Genomic DNA, 19,350 nt, shown 5'->3' with positions numbered 1-19,350 from the left:
GTATCAGAACTCCTTGGTCTTTCCTGTGTTCCCAGCCCTAAACCTACAGTCAACATCTTGTATAGCACAGCACGTAATTACGTGCTCAGCTTGAGGTATAAGATTCTTTAGGCATCATTATGGATCAAATCTTTGCACTTCTGAAATATAACTTAACAAATAGGCCAGCTTTAATACCTGAGCTGTCCCATACAATTCACACTGCATGGGAGAACTCTGCTCCTCAAGTCGTCCCAGAGGGACAGGGAGCTCAAAGGCCTTTGGGTCAGTAGGAATGCTGACTTTTGCACCCGACATGTTTTCTCAAAGCATACCCTAAACAGAGGTCATGGCCATGAGAAGCCATAATAAATATTTCAAGACTGAAAATGAACACTGAAAGACTAAGTTTTAAATTATAGCTTCAAGCCAATTCATAGCTTTACATTCGAATTAAAGAAAAACTCTCCATTCATAAGGCTCACTATTCACTAAAGAGACAAAAAATTAACACCCTCCCCTCCTTCTTTGCTCCTCAAAACCACATCAAACTCCATGACAACAGACACTTACTTTCTCTCCTTTTGGTCCCATTATACCAGGAATTCCTTGTGGACCCTAAGGACAAAAACGAATGCTATTATTAAACTGCGTTAGTGAGGTGCTTGTCTTCCTTCAGTCCTTGACCCTGTGTGTGTCTCCTGGGACCAGTGAACCCATAGGTTTGAGGTGTTGGGTGTTGTGTTTGAATGTGACCTCCAAACACCAGGTCTGTGCCACTGCTGAATGGCAGGATGGAGAGTTCGACTGACATGGGAAGGGCAGGGGAATCTCATGAATGAGGAGAACCTGCAAGAAAAACAAGCCTGTGGCGAATGAAAGATGAGAAGTTATCAGAGTCCTGAAGAATTAGCAACCAGGACATGGAGACACCACATCAGCTGGCAAAAGAGGTCAGCCAAAGGGGTGGTAAGGGAAGTAGCATGGAACATGTGGGATGGGCTCTGCAGGATGGGATGGACCTGGAAGATTGCCACCACTTCTGAATTCTGAAGGTATTTCTCTCTGTCATACAAGGCTGATTCTCCTTTCAGGAGACTTCTTAATCCAGGGAGACCTTGAACACCATCTCAGAAAAAAAAATCCAGAAAAACAGTTTTGTTTCTAAAATGCTTTGGTTCACAGATCACCTTTTATTTTTGAACGATTGATGAAAAAAAATCCCATGAACCTGCATCAGAGAAGTATTAGATTCACTGTAAAAATCACTCACTCCAGGTTTGGATCTTGGCTGTCTTATACTGCCCAAAATGTGATCAAATTGTACACTAATAGGAGCAAAATGTACCTTCAAACACAAATTACTCCAACTATTTTAGTCAGTAGAGTTATTTTAGGTTTTTGGTAGTAAAAATCAATGTATCCTATTAGAGTTAGAACCAAATTTTACCTTATTTATTTCATTTTATCTTAGGATACACATGGGAGGAACTACACTCTAAGTTATACCATTACAAATCTAATTCTCCTTCTTATGAAAATTTATTAAAATTCAGCTGTGAGTCAACAGTCTGAGCTTTTGAAACTCCTCTAAAAGCCATGCAACCTACAGAAGAATTCAGAAGTAATTACTAGATGTCTCTTTGTAATGGTAGTATTTCATTGCAGGTGGCCATTGTTACAAAAGTATTTCCCAGAAGACCACTGGCTCTAATGTTGTCCCTGTACAAGACACAGTCCTGTAACTTATAATTAAAAATTCCAAAGCCATGTTATACCCATCCTACTGTCTGCTGTTATGATAAAACCTGCCAGCCTGCTCTATTTAAAAATGTTCTTGGAGGGATCATAGGTCATTTGATTGCAAGATTAATATTATTTATAGCAATGGACTTTGTAGAACAATAGAATTAACATTACTTTCTTGCAATTGAAGTCAGAGAAACTATCAAGAGGATTTTTTTTTTTTAAAGAGAGTCTAGAAAAGACTGAAATAACAAGTGCTTTTCTCACATGTACAGCAACTCTGGACCATGGCCAATCACACTGAAGGGCTGTTTCATAATGCAGAGAAGACTTTCCTCAAGACAGAACTAGGCAAACACTTCCCATCACTTCTGACCACACTTCTCCACTCTCATGAACTAAATGAATCTTCCTCATCCTGCATCTCAGCAAAGACAAAATGGCAGAACAATAAAGAGGAAGTTCATGGAGAGTTGGAACGACATGATCTCTAAAGTCTCTTCCAACCCAAACCGTTCTATGATTCTATAAAACAAAGTCTTTGGGGCTTTCACCTTGCAACTTCTAGACTCTGCAATTACCTTCTGAAGTACTGACATAAATAATTAAAGCTATGCTTTTTTGCCACATAACTGAGCCTTTGCCTTGATGCGGTGCCCATACATTTAAGTGCTGTTTGGGCACTTGTTACCTTCTCAGGCTGCCAAAGCCTCAGTCACAGCTTTGCTCAGCACAGGCCCTGTGCCATGGCTGCTATTGGCTGTATGGCAATAAACTGGCACCAAGGGGCCTTGAGGAAGATCATTGTCCCAAAGCACCAGGCACAGCACATAGATTGGGACTGTCTGAGACCCAGGACAAACTGGAAGTACCGCTCCATGAAAACTCTCATTTTTCCTTGGAGAGAACTGGAATGGAAAGGCAACTGGGTGATCTTCTCCACAATATGGAGATATTCATAAAAATCTTCCCTCTAGAGGTGGTTCATTTCCACAGAAGAAGCAGGCCAGGTTGGATGGGGCTCTGAGCAACCCGGTCTAGTTGAAGATTTCTCTGTTCATTGTAATGGGATTGTACTAGCTGACCTTTAAAGATCCCTTCCAACTCAAACCATTATGTGATTCTAAGACTTCTGACCTTCCTCTGAAGATTTCGGAAAGAATAAATTGTAAAAAATGAGGTGCGAGGTCAAAAAGACTGGTCCAAGGCTATCCAGCAAGTCAGAGGCAGAGGTGCTGCAGGTCAAGCTACGAGACCTTGCACCTCCTGAATCCTATCCCACTGCCCACCTTGTACCTGATTTTGCTGTAGATGTTTGCTAACATCTACAGCCTCTCCTTGTCCCTGATTTTACTGCAGATGTTTGCCTTCTCCGAGATGTACTCCACTAACATTCCAGTCCATTGTGTCTCTTCTGTATCCATTCCACAGGCTCTTGTCCTCACAAAAAAGAACAGAGTCCAAAGCAAAGAAAAAACTGACAAAGACCCTCTGAAAGAAGTGATGACACCTCCAGGATTTTTGATGGGTGCTACCCTCTGTAAACTGCACAAAAATGAAGGTTGAACTTGAAACAGAATGGAGTATGCAAGGCAGGAACGAGAACACAAGGTAAAAAGACTACATTATATGCAAAGTCCTATCAAAATGAAATTAAGCCAGAGCTTGGCATGCTTACTGAGTGGTAAAAAGCATTTCCACATGTTTCACAGCTTTGTAAGGACTTTGGAGCAAGTGAGAGAACAATGTGGTTTAATCACATATGCATCACTCACCTGGGGGCCAGGAGGCCCTGCAGAACAGTGAGGTTCAGGCAGAGAGGAAGCCTGTATTGTCTGGAGCTCATGACACAGCTCTTCCACATCCAGCTTCTATGAAACATCAAACATATGAGTGAACATGCAGGCACACGTAGCCTGTTGGAGAAATGCATAAAAATCCAGCCACCACACACTACAGCCTAAAAGAGTTTATTTCCTCCCTTTGGGAGAAGCCTGGGGTTTGTCACAAGGTTATCCTCATGGATGTTTGAACACTAGCACTTCAGCATAGCCTCCTGCCCCATGCTTCCTCTTCCTCCTCCTCTTCCTCTCCCTCTTCCTCCTCCTCCTGTTCCTCCTCCTCCTCCTCACACAGAGGTACATCGCAGCCAGGCTGCCCCTCTGAGCCACCGTGAGACCCTGGCCTATTCTTAGACCTGACCCTGCCCTCTCTATCCCACTTTGCCAGCAGCAGCTCCTCTCCAAGAATAGCATCCTTGCTCTAATAATAGAGACTTCACTCAGGGAGGGCACAGGCAGCATGAACTTCGCTCCAGAAGACACTAACTCAGAGGCTTTCATTCACTGCAGATCAGAGCCAGTGCCTTAAATGATTATGAATATCTGATCTTTTGACTTCAAAATTAACCTTTCATGAGTAAAATGCCTTTTTTATGCCCTGTGACAAAAGTGATCTCCCCCAGAAATGCAGATGAACACTGAGCCAGAAACACCGGACTAAAACAACTGATCTTCAGCTTCCCAGTGAAAGGCCATTTTCCAGTAAGGCTCTGACTACAGGCTCCAAAGAACAAACTGCTCATAGTTTAATTCACATGGCTCCCACTCTGCTCATAACTGCTTATTTACGTATCATGTTTTTATGGAGAGATGGTGTGAAGGGTGATTTTAGGCTCAGGTTACTCTGAGATGCTTGCAGGAATCTCAGGGACCCTGGTCCCAATGTCATCCTCACTGAAGGAGTACACCACATTCCTAAAGAGATCTTGTCTTTGGATCTCCTTTTTGTGGAAATCAAGGCACAGGCAGGAGAGGTGATGAGGAAGGCAAAGGCAAGTAAATTTTGGTCTGGAGAGAACAGCACCCTGAGTTCAACCCTGATCTCTCAGAAGGCATATGTGTATGGACATGTATCACACAGAGCAGGTCTGTGCAAGGGTGGGTGAGTGAAAACTGCACACCAGCACCTCAAACACGTGTGTGTCTCTGCAAAATGAATAGATTCCACGGGAGGATTTCAGTACCTTCATTTCACCTACTAGGTAAAGCAAATGTGATACAAAACAGGACATACACATCATGAACACCCTGAAATCACTGTGCAGGATGGAAAATTGCCCTTCAGCCCTTACTGGTTTACTGCATTGCCATTTCCTTTAGTTCAGGATTGGCTCACTCTAAGAAGGTTTCTAAATAGAGTAAGGAGAATATTTTAAGTTAATTGAATTAACTGCTTGAACAAATCCAGCCTCTTCCTTGATCTATTTGATATTTACTTCAAGCTCCAGTCTGGGATGCTGAGTGATTGTCCTCACAGAGCCATATCAGCACAGCCAGGCGGGTTTGCTGAGTGACACCATGAAGCAGTGCTTGAGAGGATGCTTCACTCTTTGTCATTAAAACTCATGTAGAAGAAGTAAAAGCCACACTTACAGTTCTCCAGCTGTGCCTGAAGTATGGTGGTGGGAACAGGGGCGGTGGAGGAGGGCCAAGGAGGCAGCATGCTCTGCAGTTGGGCTGCTTCTTCTGTTCCAAACAAGGGAGATCTGTTCAATACAAACACTCATCTGTGGTCTTGAACAGCACAAGCATTCCTTACAGAATAAGAGAAGTTGCCATTTCACAGTATTTTCCTACATCCTATATGCATTGGTTACAATGCTGTAATCCAAGCACAGATTTAAGAAACCCGGTGGACCCTTAAGTCTCTAAGTTCCTTCTTGTGCTGAAGGCTGTGCAGAGTTTTAAGCCCTTAACGTGGCTCTGACACAGGCTGAATCTGGAAAACTTCAGATAGGTGACATTAGAAAATGAATCAAACATTTATTGTTTTCTCTACCCTCTGTTCCAAAATTGTGTTAGAAATAGCATCTTCTGGTCCCTGTCACAGCCCACGTGCCACCAGGAAAGCACTCAGTGCTGTTGGCCATCACCTTCCCTGTGAACTGAATCACTTTGATGGGTGGGAAGTGGGAAGCTGTCCTACAACACATTTACTTGTATTTCCTCTGGGACTTCAACCAGGTTGCTGTACTTCTGGTTTGTGCATCATCCCTAAGAATAAATATCCCACAACCCAGACTTTGCTGAAAGCTTTGTCACCGACTGACTGGTAAGGCAGGACCTCAGTTGTGTTTGGCAGTGTATTTAATGTTTTCTAAGAGGTAAACTTCCATCAAGAATATAAGAAGCTGTGACCAAAATTCACAAAGGAAGGATATTAAGATGGTGCATTTATACACTGTACTTTTTCCCCTGAATTTTACTTGCTCCTTGGGAAATACAGCACTAATCAGAGTGAGAGCCTTCTTCAAATGTTTTGCCAAGGATAGCAAATATTTATTTATGCCTGTTGGTTTCTTCCTCTGGCTAGTGGCAGCTGGAATGGATGTCTGTGAACTGAAGGGTGGCAGGGAGCCAAGAAGAAAAGCCTATGGCGAAGTATCTGGTATTAATAGAAAATCTCTAAATTAGGTTTCTGGGAAGACAAACCTGATGAAATTGCTAGATTTGTGTGCAAATCAATTGCAGGCTGGATATTAGTCACATCTCAAGGTAAGGGAAGAATAGAGATACTTCTGGTTTTTCGAATGTCTCAGAAAATCTCTTATGTCAGTTCCATCATCCTACGTTAATGGGGACGGCTTTTTCTCAGTCCTGATGCACAAAAAAGAGCTGCCCAGAGGAGTGTGATTCAGCAGCATTCAGGGGCTGCTGAATCATGTCATCCCGATTATTTTTCTCTATTAAAACAATATTTGTGATGATACATTTGAATTCTGGAAGGGTCCATAATGAAGACTCTTTCTCAGCTTTTCCTCACAAGTTTGAAACTCAGTCAAAAACTTCAATTTAAGAGAAAGGCAGAAGACTTATTAAAAGATAGGTATATATTTTAATTTAAAGCTTTAAATACATACTGAAAATGTCAGTGTCCTTTAAAAAGTAGCAAAGGTATGAGTCTCCTGCCTCCAGATCTTACAAGTAATAAAATACAAAAATATGAAGAGTTAAGTTTTATATTGGCTTAACCTGAATTCAGTCACTCTTATGCAGCTGTAACCAAGTGTTTCAATTTTTAACACACATACTTCTGTGGTTGTCTGAGTTTCAGGGTTGTATTTGAACATATTGCATTGGGATAAAATAGGACATTATTAAGGTAATGGACAGATTGAAATTTAACAGGGTGTAAAGTGTGATTATTACTTTACTTTAAGCCACATTCCAATGTCATCTTTCTTAGTATTACCTCATTCCTTGGTCTAGATAAAATTTCAGTAGCATTATTACCATTCAACAAGAATAAGAATACCAAAACCAGCCTGATGTGGTTTAGTTGCTAAGAGATCACTACCAGGCACCACAGAAAAAGGTTTGCATTACCACAGTTGTACTGCTACTTAAAAAAAAAAGTGTTGTTCTTTAAATATTTTGCAAACATAAGATTACAGCTATAGTTCTAATATTATCACATCCTATAAGTAAATTCCAGTCCTGGCTTATAAAAAATTTGGATTCTCCTTTTTAGAAGAAAAGCCTGAAAATCTGTGGAACAGCTTTATTGTGAAAAACACTATACCTAACCAAGCTGGTAAAAAAATAGCCCCTGATTTCAATGTTTATCACCTTATGCTACTGCAACACAAGTTAGGTTGAAGCCCACTTTAGGTTTGCTGGTATGAACAGTGACAGCATGTACTGATGTCAGCATGGAGACAAGCAAAATCTACCTACCAGTAATAGTAATAGACACTATTACTATAGATATTATTAGATATTAATAGATGCTATTATTATAGATACTAAATTCTAATAGACACCATTATTATATACTAAGTAATTATATACCATTAATAGTAAAGATACTGCTATAGAGAACAGGTTTCAATTATGTAATGACTTGGGTAGTTAATATTTCAGGGGCTCCATCAGTAATCCTGGCTATGCTCTGGAAGGTGCATTTGTCAAGCAAATATTTAAGAAAAGACTGATTCTAGACCCAAGAACCTTCCCCACTCAGGAATGACAGGTGATATGACAGCAGAAGGAGCAAAAAAATGAATGATTCACAGAGGGACTGCAGGTATGACTGCTATAATCTTATCTTCCAGTAAGCACCACATTTCTTTGGTATGGATTTTGTCAGTAACTGCAATAGGTCCAAGATGTACAACCATTACAGTATCACCTTGATTTATATCACAAAAGGGTTACCTTGGCAGGCTTACAGGCACTCTGCAAAGGCAATGCATATTTTTAGGCTCCATGTTAGCTTTGTTTGCTAAACAGAGCTTCAGAATACTCCAGTCCCCATCAGTGGAAAAAATCTCAGCCCAAGAATAGGACTGTTATAGTTTTCTGTGAAATATGAAGACCCTGCCTACACAGAGCATGCGTTTACATATCTCATATGAAAGCTGCTCTTTCAACAACTTCAATGCCAAAGAACATATTCAATAAGGAAAGAAAGACAAAATGAAGAAATCCTTTTAGGACTTGTCCAAGAGGCAGTTGTTATCAAAGAACATAAAAACTAAAATTGTCACTTTTAAAATAGAACACATTTACATTTTCAGGTTATTTTTATTGTCAAGGCTGTAAGTTAATCCAGTTCAAGAAAGTGACTTTATAAATCCATGGGTATACTACCAATGGTAGCTTCAGAAAACAACATACTTTAGATAAGGTGTGATGTTTCATGTTGCTCCTGCAGATTTCTTGTGACCATAGCTGGAATTTGGGAACTCTTATTCAAGATGGTACAAAGCAGAAGCCTTCACCCAGGCTGAGTCCCCTGGAGTGGGGCTCATAAGGGGTCTAAGAGGCCTCCTAGGGCAGATCCTAGAGGAATCTTCAACACTACAAACCCCCACAGCTGCAACAGAGATACCAGAGAAGTCCTGCCCTGGATTGAAGTCCAATTTACAGGATTTCATTGAAAAAAATCATAAATAAACCATGAAAGTGACTTTCATCCTAAAATTGCAAAGCTGTAGGCCGAACGCCAGGAGGAAAGGACAAGAAAGGAAAGGGATACTTAACATGTGTTTCCCTTCCTATTTATGACCACACTGATCCAGCAAGCCCTGACGGGAAGCCGAGCTATTATCCAAAGCCTTCTCACCCTGACAGCAGGGCTGGTGGCTTGCTCAGCTTGTGACAGGCAGGGCTCTGCTGGACAGAGCCCTCTGATGGCTGACACCCATCACAGATGCTTCCCCCACTCGGATGGCACTCAGAATTAATAATAAACAAGCTGGGCAGACCAGCCAGTTAATGAATGTGGGCTTGTCCAGCTGAAACTGAGACTTTGATCTGCTTTGTTGTCATTCATTCAGGCTCCTCTCAGCCTCCTTGCAAGGACAGCAGAGCACCACAGGCCGCAGACACCCAGCTCCATTCTGTACATCTACTGCAGGTGACTGGGACACATCTTCCTCTTAAGTTAGGAAAGCTTAAGAGCTTGGTGCCTTTTGAGAGCACCTTTTGTATTTACAGAGCAGATGCAGGTATTAAGCTCTCCTTCAAAATGCCAAAGATAAGTGCCAGCATTATCAATATATGCTTCTTTAAAGTGTGTCTTATGAAACTTTTTGACCCTAAGTGTGTTTTAAGGACATATAAGCAGAGATGAGAACACAGCTTGTGTTTGGAGCTGGGCTGAACTGTCAAGTTAGTGAATTGTCTGCATCTCTCAGTACATTTTAGAACTTGGACCTTATAGTTGGTGCCCTAAATATATCCTTCCCTATAAACCAGATTAAATATGCCAAAGAAATATACCAAGCTTAGGTAATGGTGTCTGTGTGGAGGAGGTGGTGACCCATGAAATTCCTGTGGGAGTTACAGGATGAGACACAGAGCTGCAGATCTTCCCTGCCACTAGTTTCCTTTTGCTTAAGATGAGGCTTCAGAGTGTTCAAGAAACAGAACAAAGCAGATCAGAAATTATTTCAATTAATTTCAGAAAATTAAGAAATCCAGATGAAACCTTGCAAGTTTCTTTTAATAGAATAATAGAACCCCTTAGGCTGAAAAAGACCGCTAAGTTCAAAAGGTTAACCTAGCACAGTCAAGAAAATCTCAGAAAAATTTGAAAGTGTTCCATTTTTAAACTCCAAAGTGACTACAGGCTGTGGCAGCAGTAACACCTACTTTACCAGCTGGTGCACACTCAGAAATTGTAATAAATAAATAAATAAATACATTTAAAAATCAGTCAGTGTTCCAAAAGCTTGACAGTAGCATGATCCCTGGCATGCTGCCTGGACAGCAGGTCTGGGTATTCACCTGTCTACAGGAGCAAGGACACTCTGACCTCCATCCCCACCTAATATTTAGCTCACGTCCCTCAGCAGCTCTGGCAGCCTGGCTGGGGAGCAGTGAGTGGCTGCATCTCAGAGGTCAGCTCTAGAAAACACTGCAGACACGGCAAGATGTGGGAAAGCAAAGGGGGCTATGGGGTTTCTAAGCAAAGGAAAAGCCTTCTAATCCCTGTATTTCATTTCAGACATTTTATCTGTGTGTATGTGCCTCTGTGAGGACAATACATGTGCCAGAAGATTATACAGTGTTCTCTCAGACTGACTGGAGAAGGAAAATTCTGAGAGAGAGAGAGGAGGATTTGCTTGTGTTGGCTCTGCATTGCATTTCACAAACCAGTGAAAAATCCCAGTAAAATCTGATAGGTGGAACACTTCAGTGGGTTATAAAAAGGGTTTATAAAATAAACCCATGTCTTATAAATCCCAATAACCATGACAGGGCTATTTTGCGCAATTTTCCTTCTAATGCCTTTCATTTGCAGAAGTCCAGAGCTCTAGACACTGCTAAACAATGTTGACAACTCTAAGCACTCCCCATCAGTGTGTGAGAACCTGAGGCACAGAGAAGTTAAGCAAGTCCCCCAAGTCCATGGGTAACGTAGTCACAGTACCAGAAACAGACTTCCAATCTGGTGAATCTCAATATCACATCTCAATCATTTTATGAACCAGATCATAAAACTCAACTACTTGTCACACCAGAGCAATAGTATAAATACTCTGAGTATTAAAGCCTAAGAATTTACTGTAATCTGTAGAAGAGCCTGAAGCCCTAAAGGTTAAAGCAGGATGGCTGCTGCATCAGCCCTGAAAGACATCTACATGTCATTCACTGCCACACAGTCCTCTCCCACTTTGTGTGAGATCAGTAGCAACAAATCTGAGAGACACCAGTTCCACCCTTCTGCGACTGCAAGATCATAATCTGTCAGTGCTGGCATAGATCAAACATGTACTTGACTTTGATGTTGCTCCACCATATGCTCAGACGGTCCCAGACAATCCCTGTGAGGGTGTGGGTGTTGCTGTGTGCTCAAAAAGACTTCAGAGAAAAGCCTCTCAATTCTTCTTTGAAAGTTTGTTGCCATGAACTAGATTAATTCCTCATGACTCCCTTGCTGCAACAGATTCCCAGCCCAGCTGACTTTATTCTCCTGCCTTTTACCAAAAAACCCAACTACATATTGACTTTGTAGTGTAAAAAAATGTTAACTTTGGAGTTTCAAGCAGCTAATAAAAATAGTCTATGATCACTTCCCTGGGTAGAAGAAAACTGAAATGTAGCACTGCCGTTACTTGCGTGCATTCCCCAGAAACCTACATTTATCCATACCCTCTTGCTAGCTCCTGAGGAAAATGGTTAACCTCTTTTCCCCTCAGTGTCTCAGTTCTCCTCTGTATTTTTCCTATACCCATCTTGCCTTCCCAAATGCCCTTTCACCATCACAGCTGTGTAACTACAGAAAGTGTCCCCACAATTTCCTTTGCATTAAAGGGGTGATTCCTTGGAGAGGAGAAGGGAAGAAATAGAGCACCTAGGTTGGGGTTTGCTAATTCCTGTAGAGTTTTTCCTCTCTTGCTTATTTCTGATATTGCTCAAACAATTAACCCTAGATTTGAAGGGCTTGCCCTGTTCTCTTCTACCTTCTAAGCTGCAGCACGAGACAGATCTCCCGGCTGTGTCCTGGCTGAGTCCTGTGCTGCACCACAGCTGATTCTGCAGCCACACACCATCCTAGCACCAGGAGTTAAAGACTGCAGGGGTACAGGGTCTACTGTGACAACAAATGTCCTCCTGTCTAAACACAACTGATACTTTTCTACAGTTTTAAATAGGATTTGCAGTTTCTTTTGCTGCAATCACGCTGCTGGTGCTCCTGTGCCAATATCCCACCCATGGGAAGCCTCAGTGTCTGATAGGAAACAGACTGTCAGCTTCAAGGAGGATAAAATGTGAAGTCACAGACTGTTCCCTTCCTGTGCAGGGGTTTAGTAATATTGACATACCCATGAATGAACTGCCTGTACTAAAGGCAGAGGCCTACAAGCACAGTCTGTCTACAACTACATAGGGACTAAGCTGATTTTGCAGCACTTTGGATTACTTGTTGGTGGAGCTTCTATCCTTTCAGTGACAACACCTGATTTTGAGACACCTTACTTTGCTGTGCTGGAATGTAAGCCTCCAACTTTCAGTCTGCTCATAACAAAAATCTAGTATTCACCTTCTAGCATTCTAGCATGCCCACTACTTATGGACTATAGACAGTGCTATGCTCATTCATGGCAGCGGTACAGCATGGACAAGCTTGGACCAGGTGGATCTCCATGTCAGCTGCAGATCACTTTCAGCTGAGATTCCCTTTTGGGCTGGGTGCTGCCTGTCGGAAGCATTCATAGGTTATAGAAAAACCTTCAGATCAGTTACTGCTTCCTTTGCTGGAAAGCCAAGCAAGCGCTGCCTCAGCTCCTGTCCCTGGCAGCTGGAGGACTTCTTCACAACCCAACAAGTGAATGGCATGATATTCAGCTTAAATGGTATTTCACTGAACCTTTTCCCTTCATCTGCATTGCCATGGAACCTTTTTTGACAAGACAAGAACCTTGTCAACCAGTAATGCCGTAAACACACCAGAAGACTGTTTCCTCTCCTGCATGCAGGACCAGGGCTGTACTTAAGGAGCCTTGTTGCAAACACGTTCCAGCTTCCTCACTAGAGGCTATGTCCTCTTCTGATTTTTATTTACTGCTGCAAGGCAAATGCCACAACCCTGTGAAGTGCCTCTGATGTCCTTTCCTTGTCCCTTACCCACAGGATCAAGCGGGCTCCTACTTGCTGGTTTACTGCCGATTTCAGAGCAGCTCTGGGGGTCGTTGGTTGTTGTGGATAACATCAGTGTTCCCTTTGCCCTTCCTGACAAGAAGATGGATGCAGGCCTGGAGTCATGAACAGGTTGTGCACCAGTGTGGCTGCTCTGCTCTCACCTTGCTCAGCACAGCTGTTGCAGCATACACCACCAGAGAAGCTCTATAAGTTCTAAGGTGACTTCTTTCCTGAGCATCACCTACATTGACCTGAGCAGGACACTCAGCTTGGGATTTCCACAGGTCATATCTACCAGGGGAGATATATACAGATAAAGTCAAACCAGGTGTTTTCTTTAACTGTGCTTATTTTAAAGACCCATTTGCTTGAAGCAACAGTAACTACACCATACTAGGCTGTTAATTTGCTACCAGTCCAAGCCTTTCCCCAGAGGCTGGTTGGGAACTGTCTTCTTCAAAAGCTTAGAACGGTAATCACAACACCATCCTTCTTTTGGCTTATCTTTCCAGCTACCCATTTGGGCTATCAAGTTAAAACAGCCTGTCCCAAGGTTATTTTTTTTCTCTGAAGCTGAACAGAGGTTCTACTGAAAGAATATTTTGTCTCCCTTTCAGGCTTGTATGAATCACAAACAAGACAGAAAGCTCTCAAATGTCCTGCCCCAAGACCTTTGGCTACTCAGATCCACAGCTGGGTGACTGCCCTCTCATGGCCAATGATACTCTGCTGCCCTTCTCTAATGAAGCTGTAGCCTTTGTCAGTGGCTCATTTCCATCAGGAATTTTAATCTAACCACAGCTTTCCTGCTTATGTGTGTTCCATGAGAAAACCACTGACCAATGGCACCAGGATGCTCAGCACCTCCTGGGCCCATGCTGACTTTACAGAGCAGAGCCAGGCTTCCTTCCCTGGTCTGGCATTTTTGCTTGCTAGTCACCCTTTTGGCTGTTTTCCCAGCAGTCTCTGGCTGCTGCCTTTTGAGAGTCTTCAAGTTATACTTTTTGTCTTGTTTTAAATTCCTTCTACAACTTTCTTTCTCCTGCAAACACTCTGATAATGCGTTCTGTTGTGATTTTACATAGTTAAATATTTACAATTACTCTCTTTAAAAACAAAATACATCCACCTGACATCTTTGCTGTCCATTTTGACAATATTTAGGGTTCCTGCAGGGAAAAGAAACCCAAACCCTGGTGATGGGGTCAGATATTCCTTTTATAGAAAGACAGCCCCGATCCCAACTCCCTCAGTGTCAGGAATCATCACTAGTTTCTGTGTCCTTTCTCTCCTGCTGTTCCCCTCACAAATGCACAATGCCCTCTCCCCACAGCACAGCACCACAGTGGCTCCCAAGGTCACTTCTCTGTGCTGCCCAGCCAAGGCTTTCACCCCACACAGCTCCCCTTCCCAGCCCACCTTGCCCATCACCACAGCTCCAACAGTGTCAGTCCACAAGAAAACTGAATTGTTTTCTGCAGCTCTGCCACGTGAGGTCTGGTTGCAAATATTACACCTTCCTGACTCAGAGGATGAACCTAATGCCCAGTGAGATATGATGTTCCTTTTCTTCAGGAAAATATTACGACAAAGGCAAAGAAAGAGTGAGGAACACTGCCAATAGTTCTCTGATATCCCATTGAGTTCTTTTAAACTGATCAACCCTAATCTTTCCAAAGGACTGTGAATCAATATTGATTGTAGGAAACAATTGAATCAAGGGATGCATTTGTGGCATGCATAAAAAGCCAGAAGAAGCACTGAGATGCAGTTCTTTTTCTTTGTGTGCTTCTGGGAATTTAAATACTGTCCCAGAAACGTTGGGCCTGGATGAGCAGGATAGGGGAGGAGAAGGAATGAGGAGGAGAGGAAGACAGTCATTCTACTATCTGAATTTGGAAGGTGGCTTCCTTCAGGCTGGTTCTTACAAGGTGCAGACTGGTTCATGTAGCCCTACTAAAAATGACCACAGAACTCATGCCTTCATCATGTGAGTGCAGCAGTTCAGGAACCTCAGTAGGGCAGAGCTCTGAAAAATAGATGTAAATGACACCACAAACACAAGTGGTGGAAGGATGGGATATGACAGGTTACCCTGAAAACAACCTGCTGTCTCCAGGGGCTGAGCTACCCACCCCTGGGGGTCTTCACTGCCATGAGGAAGCATAGCCACATGCTTAAGCACGTTTTAAGATTATTCCCTGAAACATTTTCTCCAGAAATGACACTTCAGCACCATGAGACTCAACTCTTTGGAGCTGACATGACACTCAAAATACTTCTAGAAACAAGGATGCACTGTTGCTTGAGGCTGATGGGACTCTAAGGTGGAAAAAAAAGATCCAGATTATTCTTCTTTCCCCAATTACTGTATGAACAATTTTCCACCCTACAGGCTGTTTCCCATTTTCTTTGTGACCTGTAAGCCTTTTTGTTTGTGACCTATTGCTATGCAAAGATGTGTGAGGACAGGAACAAAAGTAGTTTTAGGCCAGAAGTTTTCAGACATACCTGGAAGATACCCAAATGTTTTTTCCCAACTATAGGAAAGACAAGCCATCACTTAAGAACATCCTCTCTGCTAAATGGCATTAGTTTCAGAATTTGAAAGTGCACTGCTGAAGTTCATTCTTTAAATGTGAAATTGCATCCTGGTGCCAGATACAAATAACTGACTCAGCTGACAGCCAGAGAACATTTGAGAAATCACTAAAATAACTGAGAATGTAAGTGGAATTAATTCACCTTCAGTGTGAATGGAATTAGTTCACCTCCTGTGCCCACTGTCAGATTTCTACCAGAAAAATCAGAACTTACTGCTTTTTTCTTAGAAGTTTCTTAAAATGCAGATGCAACCAAAGCACTAAAGGAATCCCTTATTATATAACTTTTAATACCAAGTAGCCCTAATTAGCAAGTAATAATGGCACACAGGTATGTCTCTTAATCCAGCCTGGCGGCTGTGGGATTATGATAGAATTTTCTACCAACTGCTGTTTCTTCCACATATTATCAGGCAAATGCTGACAATACATTCATGGCAGGAGTCTCACTAAGAGCTTGCAGGGTATAAAGGTGATTTTCAGTGTCTTGGCCAGAAGAGCCTAGTGTGGGGCTTTGCCATGGAGCAGAGAGCAGGGTGGGGATCTGCCCAAAGGGGTCTCTTGCAGACAAGCCCCAGGACTGCACCATGGAAAATGCAGATTCTGGCATTTTCCTTCATGTTTGCCTCTTCTACTATGGTTTCAGCAGAGATGACAAGTCTTCCCTCTTCCTAGGGGCAGGTTATTTGTTAAACTTTTAATTCTTAAGAGGACAGTTCAAATGTCTTCTGTAGACACACAAGAGCATGCCACAGGAGAAGGCGATAGAAACATCACATTCTTGTTTGCCTGCATGGCATCTACAAGTGTCAAATAAACAAAAAGTACTTCAAACCAAATTTTGATGCCTGATGACTTACATGTTATTGCAAAGCAATTTGGAGTATATCAGAGAAAACTGGTGATTCCTGTGCCTCAGGATTAGCTAACCTCAACATAATGGAAAAAGCACATCCCATTGAAAAGAAATGGTAAAAAATGCAAAGGCTTTTTAGAGCTTGAATGTAAACCATCTGGCTCTGTGGGTACACCAGAGGGATTAGAGAGCAAGAAAGGCCGTATGCCTTTAGGTCCATGTCTAGGGTTGATTTTATGTACAGACTTAAAATATGCACCCCTTTGATCACTGTGAAAGCCATGGGGAGGATCTATAGGTATAGCAGGCCCTGACCTACAAACCTTGGTTGAACCATCTCAAATCTGACACTGAAGGAAACAGGACATCAGTTAGAAGCATCTCTGTTGATACAGAATAACAGACAGAAGGTGGGAGACAGCGACTTGCCATGAATTGGTGAAAGTTCCTCAAAGAAGACACAGAGTCCTATGGCTTTCCCCTTCCTTTGCACAGAACGTGACTAAAGGAAAGCCTTGCTGCTGAAACTGTAAAATGTATTAAGAGGGATTTCCAGTGCCCTGGCTCAGCTGACAACTAATTTGTTTTGTCTTTTCCTAGCAGGGATTTTCCATGCAGTGGACTCTTGTTTGCTATGTAAGTCATCCGAGTATTTGTTAGTGTCATAGCCAGAGCCAGATGATGTTTATTCTGCTAACATCCAGTCAGACTCTGGCAGCACTCACTGAGGTCAGGGCTTTATTTATAGAAGCAGATATACATTGAGATTCATTTTCCTTCCCTTGCTGTATTCTACCTAAACTCATCAAAAACAGAAAGAAACATGCAGACATGCAAGTCATACACTAATTGGGCCAGATCCATGAATTAGCACAGCACTGCAGAGGCCAACGGAAAAAAAAGCATTTTTGAGCAGCTGAGGATCTTGTCCATTATTTCTCATGGGGAAGGGAAGGGAGGGGTTTAAACCAGAAATTATAAAGCAAAAAGCAAAACCGACCAAGCAACAAAATGTCATGGCATGTGGCAGAGCAGGTCTGCAATGCAAAATCCCTCCACCGAGATCTGCAATTTGAAGTATTTTTTTTTTTCTCCTGTGTTCCCAGTCACCGGAAAGTGCAAGAATCAGAGTGCAGAGAGCTCCAAGCAAGGAAAAGTAATGACTTAAAGCAATTTACCTGCTGAAATTGAGAAGACATTGTCAGCGTACGCAGTCTGAGACAAAGCAAAGCAGAAGAAAAGCAGCAGGTAAGATCCCTGGACAAGTGGGCTGAGGACCAACATGCTGGCTCTGCCCTGGCAGATCCCAGCTCAGAGACGCAGGGCTGCTTTGGGGCTCTCTCTCTCCCCTCTCTCCCTCTCTGCCTTGCCTGCTCTCTGCCTCTGCCCTCACTATGGGATGCGTGTGTGTGTCTGTGTGTGTACGTCTCTCTCTCTCTCTCCCCCCCCTCCCTCCCCGTGCCTTTAGGAAGAAAGAATGCCAACCATTTCCCATTAAATCTTCTCCTTACACTAGACACAGTTATATTTAACTCCTGTGCTGGATCAGTTGCCCCTATTGTGGACATTAGCTGCTAAAACTGAGGCATGGGAGATTCTGGTTTTGCTAACAGAAGCAAAAAGGCACTTTGGATAATAATAATGATGAGCAGGAATGGGAGAAATTAAGAACCGGACCATAAACAGAATCTTTTGGTACAGGCAACCAGACACCAGTGTCAAGATGGATAAAATCCCTGACTGATCATCTTCTACAGGTCACTAATTGCCTTAATGAGAGAGATGAGCAGTGACTTAACATCTGCTTATCCCTGGTAGCTACGAGTGTTGCATTCATGTACAGAGTGCAGCTCAAGGTGAGGGATGCCACAAAGGCTTCACGAATGAACAAGCACATCATTATTTTGGTTTTAAGTGAAAATGACAGTATCACTGATAGTGCCAGACATTGCACAATTGCACAGAGTTCACTGATGGGGTGCAACAGGTGGAAGAAACAAAACATGTGCCGTGATGGGGTGAGTGAAATGCTATCAGCTCTGGGGGTGGTGCTGGTCAACACACTACACGGCACTGTGAAGAAAACAAACCTCCCACTCTCTGGAAACCAGCAGGTGCCCTTGCTACCTGTACAAAAGTTTGGTGTTTCTGTGCCTTATTGCAACATGCAGGGTTTTACAGATTAACTTGTGCCCTCTGAAAAACTAGCAGAGAGATCCTCCTTTCTGCCTGGAATCTGACAGTGGTTTCCAAGAAAATCAGAGGTACATCCTTTGCTGTGGAAAACATCATTATTCTCTCCCAGATAGAGATGGTTTTCTTTGCCCACTGTTTGTTGTTTCCCCCAAGAAAAAAGTGAAAGTATTCTGGATTAATTACAGAATTGATTTTTTTTTCATTTAAGAAGAGTTCTCATTGACAGAAATGATGACATGTCCCCCTGGGCATTAACTCCGCTGTCCAGCAAAGTGAGATATTTCCACATTTCTGGTTAAATAGCCCTGGCTGTTACTTTCAATGCACTGCAAACATATTGACAAAATCTTTCTAAATGTAGTGGCTAGATGGGAAGAATCACATCTGCCTTATACATTTTTATCCTTAAAGGACATGCTTATTATAACCATAATTCTTTCTAAAATCCCTTTCCAGTACTGCAACAATTTAGATAACAGATTTTCTATTTTAATTTAATCTAATCTACTTTATTCCGCTGTCTGTTATTTCTTAGTATTTGGCTCTTTTTAGTGAAGAGAGTAGTTTGGTCTCTTTCTTCTTTGACCAAGATAACCATGGAATAAGTGAGTGCCATTAGTTTTCTTGGCATGCTACACCTCAGAGGGAAAGGAATACCTCTTGGGAAGTTTATCATGACAAGCCCTAAGCACACAAGATAAATGTCCAGCTGCCTGATTATAAAGGAAAGCAGTGGGCAATCCCCATCCCCCAATTCCAGCATGGATGCTGGAAAAAATTGCTTAATATTGAAATGTCAAAATTGTATTAAAAGATT

General features: G+C 42.4%; 1 protein-coding gene across 2 annotated transcripts in view; it reads right to left on the bottom strand.

Annotated features, from left to right (window-relative positions):
- Window positions 1-17,724, bottom strand: part of COLQ (collagen like tail subunit of asymmetric acetylcholinesterase) — a 39,502-nt gene extending 21,778 nt beyond the window's left edge. For both annotated transcript variants that reach the window (XM_042043514.1, XM_042043515.1), the window contains exons 1-4: window positions 17,516-17,724; window positions 5,160-5,272; window positions 3,501-3,596; window positions 553-597 (exon numbers count right to left, since the gene is read on the bottom strand). In XM_042043514.1, coding sequence (XP_041899448.1) covers window positions 553-597; window positions 3,501-3,596; window positions 5,160-5,272; window positions 17,516-17,621 — 360 coding nt within the window. In that variant the 5' untranslated portion in view covers window positions 17,622-17,724. The remainder of the gene's footprint in view (window positions 1-552; window positions 598-3,500; window positions 3,597-5,159; window positions 5,273-17,515) is intronic.
- Window positions 17,725-19,350: the final 1,626 nt, after the last annotated feature.

This window comes from Corvus kubaryi, unplaced genomic scaffold, assembly GCF_017639235.1.
Source record: "Corvus kubaryi isolate FWS band 111438036 unplaced genomic scaffold, C.kubaryi_AGA036_p1.0 37398, whole genome shotgun sequence".
Taxonomy (NCBI): domain Eukaryota; kingdom Metazoa; phylum Chordata; class Aves; order Passeriformes; family Corvidae; genus Corvus; species Corvus kubaryi.
The sequence above is the reverse complement of the archived record's forward strand: the minus strand, read 5'-3'. Positions and strand labels throughout refer to the sequence as shown.